Consider the following 23,327-nt stretch of genomic DNA (forward strand, 5'->3'; position numbering starts at 1 on the left):
TCCATAGCACATTTAATAGTGGAATTCCTGATGAAGGACTACACTACCCATAATCCCGAAGAGAGATCCACCAATCGGAGAACTGCGACCAACAAAGTACGCCAAAAGGGCTCTGCAGCGACCGCCCACTCTCATGACACACTGTGAATTACGCAATTGAGTTGCTCTCCGTCACCCTTTAAACTACTTATATATTTGAATGTTTAGGAATATTTTGCAATAAAATTAAAATATATTGTTTCTTATAATCAATAGTTTCAAATGTTTCGATCATTTTTATTGATTTTGATTTGATTACGTCATTTGCAATGCTTCATGGGATTGTAGTTCATTCCCTCATTAAAGACGTTAAGTACACAGTCTTGTACTTTTTGTACATTTTTTGCTTCAAAATCAAAGTTTGTGATGTTGTGATTCTCCTCGGAGCTGGTTGATTTGGTTCACGGCTTACAACTCTTTTATGAAGGATTTATGAAATCTCTATGGAAAAAAGTAATGGGGAAAAACTTCGAAACAAAGACGGCTGAAAAAGTGGTCAGGCACTGTTGCGCTCTATAATTTTTTTTTTTTTAACTTTAAGGTTCTTTGTTGTTGTTTAATATTGACTTTTTAATGCATTTTAGTTGTGCTGAAAGATTACATTTGCCAGAATTTCTAAATTTTCTGAAGACTTTATAAATTTACCTCTATATTAAATCTATAAAAAGTATTAACATCATGAAAATTCTACTTTGCATTTTTACCTAAGAACTTTAAAAGCATAAATTGGCATTTGTGTGCAATTTGTGCATTTATGTGTATATATATATATATATATATATATATACACACACACACACACACACACACACACTACCGATCAAAAGTTTTGAAACACTTGACTGAAATGTTTCTCATGATCTTAAAAATCTTTTGATCTGAAGGCGTATGCTTAAATGTTTGACAAAAATATAATTGTGCCACCATATTCATTTATTTCATTATAAAACTAACATTTAATAAAAACAAAAAAAAAAAGTTTTTGAACTTGATGACTTGGACCAAATAATAAAGAAAAGCAGCCACTAAGTGCCCAACATAGATGGGAACTCCTTCAATACTGTTTAAAAATCATCCCAGGGTGATACCTCAAGAAGTTGGTTGAGAAAATGTCAAGAGTACATTTCTGCGAAATCTATGCAAAGGGTGACTACTTTGAAGATGCTAAAATATAACACAGTTTTGATTTATTTTGGATTTTGTTTAGTCACAACATTATTTTTTTTAATAATATTTGTTTTCAGATAATAATAAAGAATTGCTGTCCCGGGGCCTGGGTAGCTCAGCAAGTAAAGACGCTGACTACCACCGCTGGAGTCGTGAGTTCAAATCCAGGGCGTGCTGAGTGACTCCAGTCAGGCTTCCTAAGCAACCAAATTGGCCCGGTTGCTAGGGAGGGTAGAGTCACATGGGGTAACCTCCTCGTGGTCCCTATAATGTGGTTCTCGCTCTCAGTGGGGCGTGTGGTGAGTTGTGCGTGGATACCGCGGAGAATAGCGTGAAGTCTCCACACGCACTACGTCTCCCAGTAACGCGCTCAACAAGCCACGTGATAAGATGCGCGGATTGACGGTCTCTGACGCGGAGACAACTGAGATTTGTCCTCCGCCACCCAAACTTAGACGAGGACTTCGAGCGCATTGGGATTGGGCATTCCAAATTGGGGAGAGAAAAAAAGAGAATCGCTGTCCCAGTATTTGCTTCCTCCAGACTAAAAGGTGTTTTCATGAAAATGTCAAATCTCTCTCTTATCTCTGTTCTTTCAGAATTAATGATAACGAGTCCACCGCAGAGATGTTGATTGAAACGTTGGGTCCAGCGATCGTAAATGCCACAGACTTGCAGTCCAGGTAAGAACGAGGTTTCCTTTTGGGTACAATCTTCTAGAACTGCTCAGTATTTGTTTTGTTCATGAGAGATTATGTTGTGTCTCTCATAGAACACCCCTGCATGCCGCTGCGTTTACGGATCACGTGGAGTGCTTAAATCTTCTGCTGGGTCACAACGCTCGGGTGAACTCCATCGATGCGCTGGGCAAAACACCACTGATGATGGCGGCTGAGAATGGCCAAACTAATGCCGTAGGTGAGACAAAAAGAGCTCAATGAATCTAACAGCATTTTCTACTGAAGAATTACAAGATGCTAAAAGGCACCAAACACTACTCAGTACATTTATACAGTATATCAGAATGCAATTCTGCTTCCTTTAATACATGACGATACCGTATTATATGTAACACATGTTGCGTAATCAGATTACTTTTTGGAAGTAGTAACGCATTACTTTTTAAATGGCCTGAAACAAAACAAGAAACACACATTATAGCAAGCTTTTATTCAAACTGTTGCTCTAAAAGTATGACATGACCATAGAAAAAAAGACCGTTTGCACTAACGTCCGCTGTGCTTTACTGTTTATTGTCGGCCGTTTTAATTTGATGACTGGTGTTTTGTGTGTGCAGAGGTTTTGATGAGCAGTGCAAAAGCAGACCTCACTATACAGGACGCAAACAAAAACACAGCACTGCATCTCGCCTGCAGCAAGGTACAAACACTGCTGCTATTCTTTAATATGTTTATCGGTATTTATTATATTCAATTTTATTCTGTACTACAAACATCTTTGTTTTATTGTTGTGTTTTCTGTCTTGTTAGGGGCATGAAACCAGTGCCTTGTTAATTCTCGAGAAAATCACAGATCGAAATCTCATCAATTCCACAAACACAGCCCTGCAGACGTAAGTCTGATCTCCTCGTGCATGTGTGTGCCGTCAACATAAACTGTTCTTATCATCAGCTCAAGATTGAGAACTGATCAATTCTCTGTCTTGTCTCTCAGGCCTTTGCACATCGCGGCTCGTAGCGGTCTGACAGTGGTCGTGCAGGAGCTGTTGGGTAAAGGAGCCAGCGTTCTCGCCGTGGATGAAAACGGTGAGCATGTAGAGTGTCTTGTTAAAATTATTGATCATGTTATTTTTTCCCTGAAGCACAGTTATAATGTTAGTCAAGGTTCTTCTTGCACCAAAAACAGTTGTAATTTAGTTTTTCAGGACCATTTGAACTACGTATCTTCTTTATTTCCACTCATAAAAGTAGTCCAAACAACTAAATAGCACTTAATAAATACCCTTGATGAGGGATTCATCTAAACACAGTCATTAGCAGTATATCTAAAGTGAACGTAAACAATGAAAAAGCCGATTTATATAGAAAATTGGAGGTGTAAATGCACACTGTCTAGTGTGTCGTTAATATTAATCAAACAACAATAAAAAGAAAATGTGAAAACCACTCACTGCTCAAAAAAAGACAAATGAAAATTAAATGAATCAAATAGCAAATATCTGTATCAGTACCCAGCCAACAAAACACTTGAGCAATCCAAGCACAAGTTATACAATAGCTTTATGTGAGGAACAGACCACAGCTTAGATGTATCAGGGCCGTTTCTAGGCATAGGCGAACTAGGCGGTCGCCTAGGGCGCCACCTGCTGGGGGGGCACCAAAGAGGAGGCAGCCGCAACACACCCCAAACCCCAACGGGGCAGCAAAAGGGATCTGCCTAGGGCGCCAGAATGGTCTGAAACGACCCTGAGTTGTATGGACTACTTTTAAAATACTTTTGATGGTGTTTCTACCTTCTTTTTGAGCCTGAAATTTCCAGTCCTCATTCTTTATAATAGTGTCTAGTGGGTAACACTTTACAGTAAGGTTTCATTTGTTAACATTAGCTAACATGAACTAACAACAAACAATACTTTTACAGCGTTTTTTAATCTTGGTTGTATATATTAACATTAATTAATGCACTATGAACTAACAATGAACAATTGTATTTTTATTAACTAACATTAAAACAAAATGAATAAATACTGAAAAATATATATATATTTTTCATTGTTAGTTTATGATACCTAATGCATTAACTAATGCTAACAAATGAAACCTTATCAAAAAAAAGTGCTATCAAAAAATGATCAGTGCATTCTTCAAAACTCATGTGTCATGTGTTTGGAACAACATGAGGGTGAGTAAATGATGACAGAAATTACATTTGTGAGTGAACTATCCCTTTAATTAAATGTCTCCCGTCTCACAGGTTACACTCCAGCTTTGGCTTGCGCCCCGAACAAAGATGTGGCCGACTGTTTGGCACTGATACTCGCCACCATGTTGCCTGTTTCTCCCAGCAGTACTGGCACCATGTCGAGCCTCACGTTTGCCAACATTAACCACTACTCCTGCCAGTCTAAGACTGTGACCTCTGACCCGTTACCCATGCTGCGGTCTGAGCACGTCCCCTATCATAACTTCAACAGCATGGGGTGCGAGGACGGCCTCATCATCCCTGATGACGAACTCAATGATTCAGACTCGGAAACGTACTGACGGCACGACCCTGTCCCGCCCCCAGTGTCTTAAGATAACAGCCCATTGAGCGAATGGTGACTACAATAATTTGGGTTGTTCCTTTATGGTCTGTGTGGCCAAAGTCTCAGGAATGAGCGGAAAAACTGGAAAATAAGTGGCACAGAAACTGCAATTTTTGGGTTGACCAGGATACCGGTCTGGTTTCTGTTTTATTTTTTTCTCTCTCTCTCTACAATAGCAATGTTTAAATGAACATTTCATACTAAAGTGAAAATTCTGCCATCATTTGCTCATCCTCATGTTGTTCCGAACCTGTATTACTTTCTTCCGTGGAACACAAAAGGAGATGTTAGGCAGAATGTTCATGCTACTTTCTTTCCATGTAATGAAGGTGAATGGGTAATGGGTATGTCCAAAATGACAAAAAAGCACCATAAAGTTCTACAATAACAAAAAAGCACCGTTAAAGTTTTATAATATCCAAAAATGACAAAAAAGAAGTGCGGTTAAAGTTCCACAATGACAAAAAACTTCAAAAAGCTCCATGAAAGTTTACTAAAAAAACGTTCTGGCTTTCTTCATACCTCACGGATCGACAGTTTTACATTTCAATGTAGGATTATCCATCGCCTACTGTCTCCCTGAAATTAGGTGTCCCTCAGGGATCAGTTCTTGGACCTCTACTATTCATTATATATATATATACTGCCTTTGGGTCAACTCATTCATCGCCACGGTTTCAGTTACCACTGTTATGCTGATGAAATTCAAATATGTACAGCTTGTAGATCTGCTCCCACTCTCCAGACCAGTCCACTATCAGCATGTGTAAATGAAATTAAAAAATGGCTTAACTCCAACATCCTAAAATTGAACACGGATAAAACAGAGATCATTATTATTGGAACAACAACACTTATGCAAAAATTCTTTATGGCTTTAGTTGTGATATTGATGGCACTTTCATTAAACCATCCAGTACTGTTAAAAAATGTAGGTATCATCTTTGATCCCTCCCTCACTTTTGAAGCTCATATTAACTCCGTCTCTAAAACTGCCTTCTTTCACCTTCGCCGCATTGCTCGCCTTCGTCCCTTTATCAGTCTCAAAGATGCCGAAACACTGGCTCATGCATTTATATCCTCACAGCTTGACTACTGCAATGCCCTCTTCATTGGCTTACCTGCTAACTCTATTGCTAGGTTGCAATATATTCAACATTCTGCTGCGAGAATTCTTACACATACCAAGCGCTCAGCTCATACTCCATTCCTGTCTGAACTTCACTGGTTATCAGTTTCGTTTTGCATCAAATATAAAATAATCCTGCTTACATTTAAATCACTTCATGGTCTGGCTCCTCGCAATCTTAGTGAATTGCTTCTCCCCTACAACCCGCTCGCTCAGGTCTTCTGGGTCCGGACTCTTTTCTGTCCCTAGAGCTCGCCTCTCTACTATGGGAGTTAGGTCATTCAGCGTAGTAGCACCCAATATATGGAATTCACTCCCTCTGACTCTTCGCAGCATCTCTTCTGTCTCTGAGTTTAAATCTCAACTTAAAACTTTTTTGTTTTCTCAGTGTTATTTGTCTTAATGAGTTATGTATTCACTCTCAATGACTGTACTACCTGAACTGTGCTTTTGTGACTGTTCTTTGTTTATGTATTATTGTGTTACTATTGTAAAGCATCCTTGAGCTCTGGAAAGGTGCTATATAAATTAAACATATTAATATTATTATTATGATTATTATTATTAGAATAACAAAAAAAAAAGGTCACAATTACAGAAAATTACTAAAAAAAATAACATTTTTAAAAAGCAATAAAAGTTCCGTTATGACAAAAAAATTACAAAAAGCACTGTAAAAGTTCAGTAATGGCAAAATGTTCCACTGACAAATTTACAGCAAAAAGAATCGTAAAAGTTGCACAATGACAAAAAAATTACACAAAAAGCCATGCAAGTTCTGCAATGACAAAAAATTACAAAAAACACTGTTAAAGTTACACAATGACCAAACATTTAAAAAAAAAAAAAGCAGCAAAAGTTCCACAATCTCAAAAAAAATCACAAAAAAGAGCCATGAAAGTTCCGCAATGACAAAAAAACAATGTAAAAGTTCCACAATGAACAAGAATGACAAAAAAGCACCAAAAAGTTCCACAATGACAAAAAATGTCTTGCAAAAGTTGTCCATGACTTGTACGCTTTATCTGACATCTTTTGAAGCTGTACGATAGCTTTGTGTGAGGATCAGACTGAAATTATAGTCGTTATTTACTGAAAATCTCCCCTCTGCTGTAGCTCTCTTATAAAATATGACACAATTGAAATCAATGGCGTTTGGCGTCAAAGCTCACAAAAACTAATGTTGTTTGGCATCCCTTTTGTAGTCCATACAACTTTTGTTGTCTAGTTCGTAGCTCTGGCTGAAGGAAATTTGATGGTGCTTTTGTGATCATTTGTGGAGCTTGACAGCATCCGCTTTCACATTGATTATAGGGAAAAGAGTGCATTTTTCATCATTTACTGTATTATTTTGTGTTGCACGTATTAAAGAAAGTCAGATTGGTTTGGAACATCATCAGGGTGAGAAAATAATGACAATATTTTAATTTTTGTGGTGAACTCTACTCTTAAATTGTTCAAGAATCACTAGTATACATTATTTCAGAGCCAGATTCTCCTTGTTTTCCATTAAGCTCATCTTGACAGCTGGGGAACCGTAATTCCCATTACATAAAATGTGAGGAGACATGATAAACTGAAGACGTCAGGGACCAAGAGCTGCAGAATTCTTCTTGAGCTTTACTTTTAGCCCCGCTTGTGCATGAAGACTGAATCTAGGTTTGCATTATCATCAATTATTTATTATAAAAATATAAAAAGCAAAAAGACAGACATGCCTTCAGGATTCAAACTGAGCATTTATTCCTCTGTGATTATGAGGAATTGCAGCATTCAACCTGTTGTACCTCCGTGAAGATGTGTGTTTATGTGTGTGACTGAATTTGAATGGTTGTGTGTGTGTGTGTGATTCTTTTATATAAGTTCAAAGACAATGGAAAGATCAAGTGTTGACCTGACCTTTTGGTACATTAAGATTATTAATAGTTATGTGCTTCCACTAAGTCTATTTCTGCACTTAAGATCAGATTATAACTGGACATAATTAAAGCAAATGACAAAAAACAGTTGCAGTAGTCAGTGTATCGAGCAGTGTTGTAGTACTCGAGACCGGACTCGGTCTCGAGTCCGAGTCCAAGACCACATTTTCAAGGACTTGGTCTTGTCATGGACTCGTGAGTAATTTAACTTTGGTAACTTTGAGAGACTTCCATTGGTGCAGTGTCTAGTTAATAAGGGGCTGTTCACACCAAACGTGGTGTTGCTGTTTTTCAGTTGTTTTTCTATGTTAACATGCTAAACGGATGTCTTCGACCATTGCATTATGTATCGCTGTGTTTTTGCCGTCTCGTGCAGGAGCGCCACATGTTCTTTAGTCAAGTTAAAAACGTGATATTTAGATCATTTGGCGTAAGCCCTGTCCTCTGGTTCAGAGCTCAGATACTTGCTCAAAACGTCAGATCCTGCCGGCAGGGACGAGGTGATTACACCTACGGCAGGACGGGACCTAAACTGGTGGTGATGGGGTGATGGGGGGATGAAAACAACGAGGCATTACGAAACGATGAAGGAGCTGTGTGAGCACATAAAGCAGATGCTGGATTGTGATTGGTTGAGATGCCTGATTGAATGAAAGCATGAATGCACCTTGATGCTAGAATTACTGCTTACGCTTCCATTTCTATCGATGTCATCAGAACTGAATTGTTTCTGAAAAAAAAGAAGACTTACAATGAATTAAATATAGTTGTGCAACTGAGGAAATTGTTAACAAATTGAATGTAAATGTTTATATTCACTTTCTGTGTAAACATTGTCATATTTTATACATTATTGTTTGTTTTTTTGGCTCATTTTAGTTATAGTACAGTAATTATATATTGCAGAAATGTTCACTTGAATGGAATATAATACTGTAGTGTACAGAAGCTGGTAGTTTGTATTGACATGCTAAGCCACATAGGCACTTTGAACCTTTAATTGAAATTTTTCGCTGACATTTTGTTAACATTGACATGTCGTAATTGTAATAACAGTTTGTTCATTTAACCTAGGATGTGCCATTTCTTAAATTTTTATTCTCAACTGGCAATATTGTTTTACCAACATAAGCTTCAGAAAATAATAAATGAGGTTTATTTAATATATGCACGTAGAGTCAATAGTTCTTTAAACTATACTGTACATTTAATACATTCATAAAAAAACTCTTGTCTTAGACTCAGCCTTTACTGGCCCTCTCTGGTCTTGGTCTTGACTTGGTCTCGACCCTCTTCTGGTCTCGGACTTGACTCGAACTCGACCCTCCTCTGGTCTCGGACTGGACTTGGATGAGCTGGTCTGACTACAACACTAGTACAGAGCCCCTTTAAGGTGACATAATTTAATATTACGTCTAGTGTACTACAGTCAGTATCCTACAGACGTTTGTGCAAGTAAACAAGAGCTATGTTTATTTTTAGACACTGTCCCTTTCATAGTGTCTCCCATACAGTACTGCCGTCACAAGCCCAAAGGACATTCCTATTTGGCTCATGTAAAACCGGTCTCCGCTCTCCCAGCCAGAATAATTCGGAATCTACAAAGTCATCCCGCTTCCCAGAATCCCTGTAAATGACGAGTCGTAAACGTTCCCTCTAACCTGAAGTCCACCAGCATACGAGCGTGTTTGGTCTCTCCACTGCAGCTGCTGTGCTCCAGACCTGTGCACTTGACCAGGGCACAAACCTCCAGGTAATACGTCCCATGTACCACGTGGAGCCCGTTGAACACCCCTAGAGTTTAAAACTCGGTATCGACTGACCTCCGGAACAGCAGAGGGAGCCACTGCAAACGCTGAGGTTCCCTTCGTTGCCCAGCAGAAATACCAGAGTGAAATTATCATATATCATTATGGAGGAAAAAGTTGGGGGACTCTCCGATAATCCTTTTTCTCCACAATCAGGTTCTTTATGGCAGTATTTAGTCTCAAAATTGCCTTGTTTTCGGTCGAAGCTGCTTGTAAGCCACATTTGCATTTTTTGCAAGTCTTCTGAGCCAATTCTTTTTACGATAACCGGAAAATGGTGACATTGTACACTTGACATCGTCCACTCCTTCCCAACTAAACGTTGGGTTGAGCACTGGTACCCTACGCACTAGCAATTTCCCAGAATGCCCCTTTGCATCATGATGAATAAGAGAGTCCTAAGGCCTTAAGTTACCACTTCCAGTTATGCCAAATTCAGCAGTTTGAATGTTAGCATCCAACAGCTTAACGTCGGCGCATGAGCACTGGAACTGCACGGCGGCCAGCAGGGGGAGCTGGTTTATCCACGCGGTGGGGTACACAATCTGCCTAATGCCTATGTCCATCACTAGTGTCACTGCCAGGTCATGAAACAGAAAATCAAAGCATGTAAACACCTCAAATAGGCCCGCAAATGGTGTGGTGAATGTGACGTACTAGTGCTCCGGTGGCGTGTCAAACGCTGCTTCAAATTACAAGTGTTGCTTGTGATATCGGGCCATAATGAAGCCTTGGTCAATGAACACCACATTAGTGTTAAACTGATACTGGCTGTCCACGGTACAGCGAGGGTCTAAAGCTCTGTTACAGCTCTGACGAGAGGGCATGTTTGCAACTACGAAGATCCAATACTTTCGGGCCATGCAGCTGAGGTTGTTAAACCATGTTAAAATAATATTATACATTATAAATTCAGAATCTATGTACTGATTACTTTTAATTAATTTTAAGTAATTAGGTTGTTACCTATCAAAGTAAATCAGTGTGAAATTATATTCTGCATGATAATATATCTAACAATGCATAAAAATATTTGATATTAACAAAACATAAGAATTCATTATGGGGACTATTTTTTTTTTTTTTTGCCCTCACACTTTTATTTTCAGGGGCATTTTTGAACATTTCATAGAGTAATTTTGGACAGGTTTGTTACTCGACATCTAAGCCTAGACCCAGATCCAGACCAAAGCCATGCTTATGAGGTCTTGTTTGGTTCCAAAGACCACAAGATCAATGATCCAACTCTTTTGGACTGAATGAAAAAATAACAATGAAAAAAGATTCATGCTATGAGCATCTGTTTATTACACAAATGAGAACTTTGAGATGTGAAAAGACATTGGTAACATCATGATAAGACAAACATTGAGTATAAATATATAGCTTTGAACTTCATAAGTCCTTCGTAATGTTATAACTTGTGGAGTGGAAAACCAAGGAGTGAATTCAACATGGTCTCATAGAATCACGTTACTATACCTACATTGTTGCAAAATTATTTTTACGTGGCTCGTTGTGCGTATCGCGTTGAAATGAACACTAGAAATGCTACAACAATGCCTTTCATTCAATTTCACACAAATCACGAGTAAAATGGCAGATTATCACACGTAATTTTCGCTCTGTTCCTCACACAATGCTATCTTATGACATCTAAACACTTTTACTATTGCGCATGACTCATGTTAACATTTGCATTACATAATCAACTATATTTACAAGCTTGTTCGATTGTGATCAAATTGCACAGTAGCTCGACTGAAAGAGCGTTGCACTTGTGATGTAAAGGAGTGGGGTACGAGTCCTGAAGAGCACGCGAGTCAACACGTGAGCCGAAAGTGACATAGAAGCACCACAAAATAACGAGATCGATTCAGCAATTGTTTTTCATCTCACATTTGCTTTTTCTGACAGTATCAGTTAGGTTTAGGTTTAAGGTTTTGGGTAGGGAGGTCGGTTTTGTTCATTTAAAACTCGGTAAAGCATTAACTCTAAAAACCTCATCTGGGACAACGTTTATCTTGCTTTTAGTGCCACACAGTGAACATTTAACCTCGGAACTACCGCGATACGTGTGCTGAGCCACGTAATATCGTTCTGCAAAAATGTCGCCACAGTCACGTAATTAGCATGAGATCAGGCTGAGTAAATTTGAGACAAGAGGAACATCATCACACAACACAGACAGAGTGAAAAACGAGTACAGATATATTCTGCTAATTCCAGCGTCCCACTTGCCGATTATTCAGCTCAATTTTTAGGTTTTCATTGGCTGGTTAGAATATGGGCCAGTTAGCCCCTCCTGGTAAATGCCGTAACTAGACCATCTGGTTCCAAAAAGCATCTTTCTCCATTGACGGTAATTCAAAGTTTTTGTTTTTTCGGACGATTTTCTTTCTATTTGCAAGCAAAATATAAATCGCAATTTCCACTGAGATATCACATTCATATTGTCGGCTAGTGAGACGCTGCCTTAAAGGGATAGTTCACACAAAAATGAAAATTCAGTCATTGTTTACTCACCCCTGTGTTGTTATAACTCTATATGACTTTCTTTCTTTTTCTGAACACAAAGGGAGAAATTGTGAAAAAATGTTGTGTTCAGTGATGTCATACAATGACAGTTTATGGTGACCACCTCTTCAAGCTTCGAAAGGACACAAAAGTATAATTCAGTCTAATAATTTATTCCATGAGACTCATAATTGTTATGAAAGCATACGATAACATTTGGTGAGAAACAAACCGAAATCTAATGTATTATTTAGTACATTGGGGCGTTCAAGCGAAAACTCATTTTATCTAAAAACAGGTCCTCCACAGCGACAGTGACAACAGAACACAACACAACTGCACACAAAACAGAGAACAGAACTTACTAAACATGTCTGAAGAGTTTGTAGTTGAAGAATTGATGCATTTCTATGCCCAGCCTTATTTTCCGGTGCCAGTTCACAGCGGATGGAGTTACTATCATGTGTCGTTTGCCATCAGGTTAGGACACGGTGTGACTGTGGCTGCCTTTAGCTCCTCTATGTTTCTGTTTGATTTCCAAGTACTCCATTTAAAAAAGTAAGTCATTTCATTGAACATTTTCAATAAATAATACATTAATTTCGGTTTATTTCACACCAAATCTTATCATATGCTTTCATAACAATCATGAGTCTCATGGAATAATTTATTAGACTTCTGAATTATACTTTTGTGTTCTTTTGAAGCTTGAAGAGGTGGTCACCATAAACTGCCATTGTATGACATCACTGAGCACAACATTTATTCACTATATCTCCCTTTGTGTTAAGAAAAATAAATTAAGTCATATAGGGTTATAACAACACAGGGGTGAGTAAACAATGACTGAATTTTCACTTTTGGGTGAACTAATCCTTTAATGCGACAGAAGACCGAAAAAAGATTGCTATCCACTCACGAGACACAGGTGAGGAAACATGAAACATGAACACTGTTTCACGGTTTTCTGGGTTAAAACCAGTCTGAGATTAAACAATCTCCATAACACTGCGATGATATTAGTTCATATTAATCATCAGGTAAGGTTTCCACAATGGTTCCTTTAGACACGTCACAGTCTTGAATACATGCCCCCTGCGCTGATGGTTTGGGTTTGAACAGGTGGACGTTCTTGAGTTTAAACACTGTTTAGGAGCAGCAATGCTGGTGTGTTTGAGGTCACAGTGAAAGGGTGAGTGTCCGTTTCATTGTCGTCTGCAGTTTGAAGCGATAAGCTGCGCAGACTCTTCACCAGGTGCGAGCTTTTCTGAACGCTGACGCTGTTTGTGCTGTCAGGTTTATCTTCTGCACCCTCTGCCCTTTCACCTGCACACAAACACAAATTACTCATGATATCAGGACACAGGAGCCAGTGAGGACTGATGTTAATGCTTATAAGATTTGATCAATGAGTTAATAATGTCTTACATTTCAGTCTGTTCATCATACAAAGTGATCGTATGCCTTCAGAAGACTTAGAATATAACACACGAGTAGCATGGACTAGTTTTATGATTTATTTAGGTGCTTTTTTAAGCTTTCTTAAAGTCACTATCAACTGCCATTGTATGGAAAATAGCAAAGTTTTATGAACTTTATATACAAAACGAAAAAATTTGAAATCTGCTGTAGTAACAATCAACCCCTGGCACATTAAACTGCTATCAGTTGTAGAAACAGCCATAACAGTTTTTGTTTTGAATTTAGTTTGAATGCATTTAGTTTCTCTCTTAAATGAATGAATCAAAATAATTGTATCAGCGATATTTCATTGATGTCACTCAGACTCTGGATCATATTGCGTGTGTGTTTGTATGCTCACGTTTAAACGTTCATTATGTCAGTTCTACTTGTCATCCTTTTTCAAGGACGCGTCTGTTGGCTCTCACCTCTTTCCTGTTCACAGTCGGGTGACGATGCCCCGCTGCACTCGCTGCGAGGGCCGAGCACAGGAGACACCTGTTCGAACCCCTCCAGAGACCCGGAGCCTGGCAGCTGCAACAGATCAGTGCCGACAGAGAGAGGAGGAGAGGAGGAGGATGAAGGGTACGGGCAGGAGGACGAGAGGAGAGGATACGGGACAGAAGAGGAGGGGCATGGGCAGGACAGGTTGAGAGGAGCAGAGATGGAGCTCATACTGCAGATGGACTGTGTCTCAGGGTCATCCTCTGATGTGCCGTTACAACTCTCCTCTTCAAAGTTCACGGATATCACTGTAACACAAACACACAGAATTCACACTTACTGTTTAAATTTGTGCAGTTGTGCTGTGTGAATACTGTTAGTTGAATGTACAGGTACATGTAGACTAGACATAATTGCTGTTTTAGACTATTATTATCAAATAATACACAAGTGTTAACATAAGAATTAATGTAAGTGCTTTTAATAAATTATTAGCTTCACATTTCTGACTTTAAACCCTCTAAAATTTGGCCCCATTGACTTCCATTGTAAGTGTCTCACTGTAACCTCGATTTTTGCTATTTTTAAGAAAAGGAGGGACGAGTCTAAGTTATTTTTGTGGTAATCAAATGCTGTCATTTGAGCTTAACTTGTATTGAACCTATAATATTCTTTTAATAACTATACAGTAAAAGATGATACAAATAAAAAACGGAAAAGAGTACATTATGCCCCCACATTTTGAATTTCTGGGCATTTTGTAGTGGAATTTTTGCTCCTTCATTTCTGACCCTGTATCTCACTCACTTGATATGCCATCAGACTCCATTTTGAAGTTGGTGATATCATCCGTAGCGGCCCCATCATCTTCGGCCCCCACCCCTCGGCCCCGGGGCCCCATTGAAGAGTGTCGCCGGCGAGCGTGAATCTCATCTGAGATGGTCTCCAGGTTCCGCAGGGCGGTCCGGTATTCAGCTTTGGCTTGGGTGAGTTTAGTCTGATGCTCGTCCACCCGTCTTTTCAGTTGCTGTATGGGAGGAGGAGAACAAGGAAAAGCGGAGAACAGGTACACATATATTTATTATCAAATTCAGATTAAATATTTATTCATTTCTGTCCATGCAAAGAATTTTCTTAAATTACTAAACGCATTTAAATTCTGCTGTTTCTGCTCCTATAAAACTTACTGAGGCAATACCATGGTACAGTGATGCTATTAGGTGGTAATACCATAGTCCTGACATATAGCATGCTACTGTATGATTTCCATTCACATATACCATGATATTTACATGATACTTCAAAGAATACCGTGATATTTCCATAATGGTAGTTTCCCAAAATCATGATTAAAAACAACACACATAAATCCTTATTACTGTAATGCATCCAGACATTTTATTTTTTTAGGTCGTTTGTAATTCCAATTATTCTCAGTGGTGATTCTTATTAGATTATCTTTACTGTAATAAAAAAATAGTTTTTCTGTATTACAGTAAAAAATAATTGTACTTATTTAAATCAGCATGAATTAAACAAGCATATATCATACAACATATATCATTAGCACCACATTTTTTAATACTCAATACTTTTATTATTAAATCTAGATAATATATATAGAATTTTTGGGTAACACTTTCTATGAAGCCCATATTTATCATGCATTATAAAGGCATTATAATGCATTAGTAATGTCTCATTATACACCTTATAATCTGTTATACTGTAACTTCTCATAAATAATTATAATACTTACCTATTCATATTTATACCTTAAAGTACAGTATAATGCATTATAACAACAGCAACATCCAATTTTATCTGCAGAAGTTATCGTGTGTATATATATATATATATATATATATATATATATATATATATATATATATATATATATATATATATATATTATAGGTATGCTTTAAGTAAAGTGACAAAAGCAATGTCTTATAAACATCCATAAGATATTTTAAGTGGTTATAAGACATTACAAGTCATGCTGGAAGTAATATAAACACAACAAATGCACAGAATACAAAATAACACACATTCAATGTACATTTTGAGATATAATGAAAAAAAAAACTTGTAAAGCTACAATGTTCAAATATATCATAAACTCTCTCTCAAGAAAACTATATTTATGTTGATAACACATGTAAACACACCCAACAATAAAAAATAAAAAAAAAAACTGATTCTATACTGGATTCTATTCAATAAAAATTCTTTGGAGACTTATTTTATAAATAACTTCCATTATAGAAGTTTGACTTCTGTATGTGTGTTTTACAAGTTTATGTTATGGCTGTTTATAAGAAGATACTGCTTTTTAAACTTTACTTAAAAGCAAGAAAAGACCACTTCTAATATGATGATGTCATAAAGTCTTTTGACTGTTTACACTATACTGCATTTATACCATTAACTTTATTAATTTCTGCTGTGTTAAAATTGGATGTTGCTTGTGTTATAATGCATTATACTCTATAACTATGAATAGAGAAAGTCTTATCATTATACATTTATTATAACTGTTGTTATAATTATTTATGAGAGGTTATAACCTATTATAAGGTGTATTATTCTATTATTATAATGCATAATAAATACAGTATGGTCTTCATAGAAAGTGTTACCTAATTTTTTTAAGAAATGTGATTTAATGGTTCATTATCTACAAGCAAAATAAAATTTCTTGTTTTTTTAATTATTATTATTTTGGGGTGAAATGTGACCTGGACATGATTTCATTACACTTTTTGTGAGATTAACCCTAATTAATAAAAAGAGTTTAACCCTTGTGTGACCTTCAGGACATTTTTGTCTTCTTCATTTTTGTTTTTTCGATCATTTTGGCTGTGTTAATGCCAACGGCATAAATTTTGGCAAAGGTGTGTATTTTTTGGGGAATTTTGATATTTCAACCTCAGTTCCTATAATACATCTATAATACACTGTGTACACAAAATAGTTACACTCAGGACCTTCAAAATGTCAATATTTGATCCCAGTGCCATTAAAGCATAAAATCATGAATTCTATGATATTATGCTTTCATTCTGGAGGCCTAGCTTCAAAATGTAAATTTTGTATATTTTCCACCAGATGGCGCCATTTTTCTCATGTTTAGCCTATGGAGCAAATACATGCTTTTCCCCTATTTTCTGTTTGCTGTATTATAGAGCACTGCAGGCCAACTGAATAAATGATGCAGATAAAATTGTGTGTGTGTGTGTTGGTATGGATGTCAGAGTGTGTTTTGTGTGTGTATTGAGAAATTTGTGTGTGTGTGTAAAAAACAACAGTGGCATTATGTAAACAAACTGGCATTTAAAGGGTTAAAATCCTGAAAATGAATGAATATTTGGTAGTTATGATCAGGACTGATGTTGGTTAAAAAAATTATCTCACTGAAAGTGGAAAATAATATTAATATTTAATATTTTTATGGAAGTTTTTGATGCAGAAATTTTTGTCCTCTAAGGACCTCTGAGTAACTTTTTTAAACTGATGCACAAGGGTTAAGAAATAAAAACACAAAATAAAAATTGTTGTACCTCGAGTTGTAGATAATATTTTCCCTTCAATTCAAAGTATGGCCTGCAGAGGGAGAGAGAGAGAGAGAGAGAGAGACAGATTTGAAACAAAGTGACACTGCAAGAATCTCCATAGCAACAACAGAACTCTGGTAGAATAACATCGGTCTGTAAAAGGCACATTTGAGCAGAAATACATCTGGAGCACATTAGAGGCGCCTCACACTGAACTACATTACCATACACAACCCCACTGACACAGAGCTGGGGCCCAGGGTGGGGCAGAAAAACAAAAAGATATTTCTCTCTTCTAGAAAACTCTACTGAGCAATTTTGGTCTTGTATTTCAGTCCTACATTGTTTACATGAGAGAGGAAAATTGTAGTGTGCTTTCTTAAGGAAAACGACATTTATTCCAGAATGTTCTCATGTTTGAAATTCATTAAAGGATTAGTTCATCCAAAAATGAAAATTCAATCATTGTTTACTGCCCCCTGTGTTGTTATAACCCTATATGACTTTCTTTCTTTTTCTTAACACAAAGGGAGATATTGTGAAAAAAATGTTGTGTTCAGTGATGTCATACAATGGCAGTTTATGGTGACCACCTCTTCAAGCTTCAAAAGAACACAAAAGTATAATTCAGAAGTCTAATAAATTATTCCATGAGACTCATGATTGACATGATGAGACATGACTGTCCTAAAAGCATACGATAAGGTTTGGTGAGAAACAAACCGAAATCTGATGTATTATTTAGTGAAAATGTTCACTGATGTTGATCTCCTGTGTGCATTCATGATAGGGCACGAGAGCAACAGTTGACGCAGCCCACTCGTGACATTGGGGCATTCAAGCGATAACTCATTTGTTTATCTAAAAACAGGTCCTCCACAGTGATAGTGACAACAGAGCACAACACAGCTGCACACAAAACAGAGAACAGAACTTACTAAACATGTCTGAAGAGTTTGTAGTTAAAAATTGTATGCATTTCTATGCCCAGCCTTAATACTCAGAAATCAAACAGAAACATAGAGGAGGCTACAGGCAGCCACAGTCACACCGTGTCTAAACTTTTGGCAAATGTCACGCGATAAAATATTTTCTATGTTAAACAGAGTTTTGGTCCGAACCAGCAGTGACGAGCGATGGTACATTCTATCCAATTGCTCAATAAATCAGCTCAATCAACTTCCAAAAACTAAAAAAATAAGGCTGGACATAGAAATGCATAAATTCTTTGACTACAAACTCTTCAGACATGTTTAGTAAGTTCTGTTCTCTGTTTTGTGTGCAGCTGTGTTGTGTTCTGTTGTCACTATCGCTGTGGAGGACCTGTTTTTAAATAAATAAACAAGTTATCGCTTGAACGCCCCAATGTCGCGAGGGGGCTGCGTGAACTGTTGCTCTCCAGCCCTAGCATGAATGCACACGGGAGATCAACGGTCAGTGAACATTTTCACTACATAATACATTACATTTCAGTTTGTTTCACCCCAAAACTTATCATATGCTTTCATAACAATCATGAGTCTCATGGAATAATTAATTCGATTTCTGATTATACTTTTGTGTCCTTTTGAAGCTTGAAGAGGTGGTCACCATAAACTGCCATTGTATGACATCAATGAGCACAACATTTATTCACAATTTCTCCCTTTGAGTTAAGAATAGGAAAGAAAGTCATATAGGGTTATAACAACACAAGGGTGAGTAAATAATGACTGAATTTTCATTTTTTGGTGAACTATCCCTTTAATATCAGTGTTCTAGCAATCTTTTTCCTGTTCTGTCTGTGTATGTTGACTGGAACAATATTTAGATGCAAAAATGGTTACAAAAACAAAAACATTATGGAACCAACACGTGTGGCCTCTGAACGGAGCACAGCGGATGAGCCAGAATTGGCTCAGTCAGTGACGAACACCATTTTACAGGCTAGAGCACCGTCCATGAGACGCCTCTATGCACTTAAATGGTGCGTGTTTGCAAGTTGGTGCTCTTCACGTGGTAAAGACCCGGTAAATTGCCCCATAGCTGAGATTTTGACATTCCTTCAAGAGTGGCTGGACGCTGGTCTTACTCCGTCAACACTCGTGACTATCTCAACATACCACACCCTGAAGGCTGGCTCATCGATAGGCAAACATAATCTAGTCATGAAGTTCCTTAGGGGAGCGAGGCGTTTGAACCCCCCCTTACCCTGCTATGGTGCCGACTTGGGACTTAAATTTGGTGCTGAAGGCACTCACAAACTCCCCGTTCGAGCCATTGGAATCTGTTGAGTTGCGGATGCTTTCCTTAAAGACTGCACTCCTATTGGCTTTGGCCTCATTTAAACGGGTGGGTGACTTGCAGGCGCTGTTGACTGACAGCTCATTCCTGGAGTTTGTTCCAGATCTGTCAAAAGCAACTATTTAAACCTAGAAAAGGCTACATGCCTAAGGTTTATCAATGCCCGTCAGGGCTCAGGTGGTTTGTTTGCAAGCCTTCTTTCCCCCACCGTTTAGTTCAGATGAAGATCAATCTATGCATACATTATGCCCGGCATTACATACATATGTTGAGCGCACCCGTCAGTTTAAGCTGTCGGATCAGCTTTTTATTTGTTATGGAGGATGCACAAAAGGAATGTCCATCTCCAAACAAAGGCTCTCCCACTGGATCATTTATGCGATCGCTCTTGCTTATGTATCACAGGGCGCAAATTGCCCAATTGGTGTCCAAGCGCATTCAACCGAGCAGGCCTCTACATGGGCATGGACAAACGGTGTGTCCTTACAGGAGCGAGATTTTATAACCTGCACGTGGTATCCATCTCCTCACTAGTCCTCTCTGTATAGAGTGCTTTTTACATTCAAGCCAGTGAACCCAAGCCCTTATTACGGGCGGGCTACCGAATATAATCAACACAGCCACCTAATTATATGCTGTTGAACTGCCCCTTTAATAGTCATAAGTACTCCCATTAGAGATAAAACCTACTTTTCCAACTATGTTGTGAGAGGGTTAATAAACCATACTGTGTATATCTATATGGTTCACATAGATCCCAGACTACATTAATTTCCATCTGGCATCTGTCATGTGGGACTATTCATATACACTTTAATAGTTATAACTCTGGAAGTGTAATGTCACATAGTGCGGCGTGATGGGATACCGTTCCCCATACTGCTTAGGGCAATGTCTAGTGAACTGAATCGATAGGGAACGTCTCCAGATCCCTGAGATGAAGGGAACGAGACATTGCCAAAGCTGGCAAACTTCAGAGTTTCATAATACAACTGACTCACTCTTGTCCTTCAGTCAGAAAATGTAGAAGAAATGGTGACTGAGCGCCCACTTATATAGGCCAACTGTGCACCTGAAGGGGTGGGGCTCAGACACCTTTGCCAATCAGAGGATTGCTGTGATTGTATAAGGGTTTCAACAAGGTTGTCTAGAAGGACTTCTCCATAGTGCTTACGAAAATGTCTCGTTCCCTTCATCTCGGGGAACCGAGGTTACATGTGTCACCGGAAAATTTTTTCTTGTGTTGTCTAATTTTTTAAATAAGCTGATTTTTTTTGTAGTTATCAGCATATTGGAGTGCATGTAAATGCGCACATTGTCTGGATTCATGAGGTTTGCCGTAAGTTAATGTGTGATTGATTGATTGATTGAGTCGCACCTGGACTTGTTAATAGTGCGTTTGAGCTTTTTCTCCAGTTGTCTCATGTGGCTGATGGCGCCGTTGTATTTGGCTGCCGTTTCCCTGTGATCGATTTCACTGCGTGTTCTGCTTTGCTCCGCCTCCATCACCTGGAAGAGCCAATCAGAGCAATTCAGCCTAAATCAAGATCTCCGCACAAATGCGTTCACATTAAAATGTTTAATTGTCGTCTACAACAGAATTAACATATTTGTAGCATAGATAAGGTCAGTTTTATTAGGTCTGGTGATGTGTGTCTCACCCTCTGGGTGGCGTGGTTGAGCATCTCTTGCCAGGCCGAGTCAAACTGTCTGCTGTCCTCCTCCAGGAGACGTTCTTCAGCCAGCGCAATGGTTTCCTTCGCTGCCCGAAGGATCTCAATGGCCCTCTGGTACTCCTGTGTGGCTCTCTGTGCCTCCACCTGAGCCTGAGAGATAGAAACGAAAGATGATTTAGGACATTTTCTTCAATGTGGATTCCATTCAGTACAGTTCACAGTAGTATGAAAGCAATTCTGCTTAATTTGCATAAGTGAACTGCTATTTGTCAATTTCACAATTACAGTGAAATGCGTATCTCATTGCTGCTTGGCTAATTACATTCTTCCCATATCTTGCAATACCTCAGAACTAGACAGATGCAGTGTGTGCATGTTAAACCTTTGTAGTTAAACCAAAGGGACAAACACATGACTTAAAAAAAAAAAACTCTCTTTTAGGACCGTCTTCTCTAGCTACATTGGTAAAGAGGAGCAACTAGTATTTATGGTGGTACCAAGGTTTCCAACTTTTCGCCACGCAAATATGGGACACTTGAGCATTTTAAAATGGTACAGTTGGTGACCCTACGCGGTACTCTTGTTGATGGCGCAAATATGCCCTGATTCTGAGCCAAATAATGCAATGTGAGAAAGTGCTGCCTTCAAGTCTTCCCAGGAAGCAACCACTTATAAGTTCAGAACTCATAATTACAACGTGATGTGCTTTAATGCAAGAAAACTAAGATCAAATGTTCGTTTTCCATTGTAAGTGCCTCACTGTAACCTACATTTTTGCTTTTTTTAAAGAAAAGGAATAAATATATTTTTGTGGTTATGCCACAAATGATGCCGATTGATCTTAACTTGTATTGAACCCAGAATATTAGTTTAATTCCAGAGTTTCCCCACTAGTAATTACAATTTTGTGGTGGCCTTCATGTGTGCTGATCTTGTAAATACGATCATTCCTTCATGATTAGACGGCAGCAAGACTGGGGAGTGGAGAGGGGTATAACTGAATTCTGTTCGGACCAAGCAATGAAACCAACAGAAAACATACATCAGACTCATAACAACTAAAATGCACTCTTTAGTTTATATACACTGGCGGCCAAAAGTTTGGAATAATGTACAGATTTTGCTCTTATGGAAATAAATTGGTACTTTTATTCACCAAAGTGGCATTCAACTGATCACAATGTATAGTCAGGACATTAATAATGTGAAAAATTACTATTACAATTTGAAAACAATGTTCAGAACTTCTTAAACTACTTCAAAGAGTTCTCATCAAAAAATCCTCCATGTGCAGCAATGACAGCTTTGCAGATCCTTGCAGGCAATTTCAAGCATTGTATATCCTTCATTCCTCAAAACAATGATTGACTGATGAGTTTCTAGTGAAAGCTGTTTCTTTTTTGCCATTTTTGATCTAATATTGACCTTAAGACATGCCAGTCTATTGCATACTGTGGCAACTCAAAAACAAACACAAAGACAATGTTAAGCTTCATTTAATGAACCAAATAGCTTTCAACTGTGTTTGATATAATGGCAAGTGATTTTCTAGTATCAAATGATCAGTTTATCATGATTACTCAAGGATAAGGTGTTGGAGTGATGGCTGCTGTCTAGATTTGATCAAAAATGACTTTTTTTCAAATAGTGATGGTGCTGTTTTATACATCAGTAATGTCCTGACTATACTTTGTGATCAGTTGAATGCCACTTTAGTGAATTAAAGTACCAATTTCCTTCCTAAACAGCGAAAACTGTACATTATTCCAGACTTTTGACCGCCAGTGTATATATACACCGATCAGCCAAAATATTAAAATCACCTGTCTAATATTGTGTAGGTCCCCCTCGTGCCATCAAAACAGCGCCAACCCGCATCTCAGAATAGCATTCTGAGATGATATTCTTCTCAACACAATTGTACAGAGCGGTTATCTGAGTTACTGTAGACTTTGTCAGTTTGAACCAGTCTGGCCATTCTCTGTTGACCTCTCTCATCAACAAGGCGTTTCCGTCTTCTGCTGATCTCCTGGGATTTTCACGCACAACAGTCCCTAGA

At 38.1% G+C, this 23,327-nt stretch overlaps 2 protein-coding genes and 1 pseudogene across 3 annotated transcripts in view; 1 reads left to right on the top strand and 2 right to left on the bottom strand.

The window, feature by feature from the left end:
* The window catches only part of LOC127425226 (serine/threonine-protein phosphatase 6 regulatory ankyrin repeat subunit A-like), a 31,161-nt gene extending 22,472 nt beyond the window's left edge, over positions 1–8,689 (top strand). For both annotated transcript variants that reach the window (XM_051670958.1, XM_051670959.1), the window contains 6 exons: positions 1,806–1,889; positions 1,979–2,124; positions 2,504–2,586; positions 2,697–2,779; positions 2,881–2,972; positions 4,141–8,689. In XM_051670958.1, coding sequence (XP_051526918.1) covers positions 1,806–1,889; positions 1,979–2,124; positions 2,504–2,586; positions 2,697–2,779; positions 2,881–2,972; positions 4,141–4,430 — 778 coding nt within the window. In that variant the 3' untranslated portion in view covers positions 4,431–8,689. The remainder of the gene's footprint in view (positions 1–1,805; positions 1,890–1,978; positions 2,125–2,503; positions 2,587–2,696; positions 2,780–2,880; positions 2,973–4,140) is intronic.
* A 311-nt stretch (positions 8,690–9,000) lies between these two features.
* LOC127424997 (biotinidase-like) lies at positions 9,001–10,493 on the bottom strand (annotated as a pseudogene).
* A 2,091-nt stretch (positions 10,494–12,584) lies between these two features.
* Positions 12,585–23,327, bottom strand: part of sh3bp5a (SH3-domain binding protein 5a (BTK-associated)) — a 35,734-nt gene continuing 24,991 nt past the window's right edge. The window contains exons 4-9 of the mRNA XM_051670985.1: positions 21,254–21,418; positions 20,971–21,101; positions 17,316–17,358; positions 14,560–14,779; positions 13,737–14,060; positions 12,585–13,173 (exon numbers count right to left, since the gene is read on the bottom strand). Of these exons, the coding sequence (XP_051526945.1) occupies positions 12,986–13,173; positions 13,737–14,060; positions 14,560–14,779; positions 17,316–17,358; positions 20,971–21,101; positions 21,254–21,418 (1,071 nt within the window). The 3' untranslated portion in view covers positions 12,585–12,985. The remainder of the gene's footprint in view (positions 13,174–13,736; positions 14,061–14,559; positions 14,780–17,315; positions 17,359–20,970; positions 21,102–21,253; positions 21,419–23,327) is intronic.

Source organism: Myxocyprinus asiaticus, chromosome 34 (assembly GCF_019703515.2).
Source record: "Myxocyprinus asiaticus isolate MX2 ecotype Aquarium Trade chromosome 34, UBuf_Myxa_2, whole genome shotgun sequence".
Classification (NCBI taxonomy): Eukaryota; Metazoa; Chordata; class Actinopteri; order Cypriniformes; family Catostomidae; genus Myxocyprinus; species Myxocyprinus asiaticus.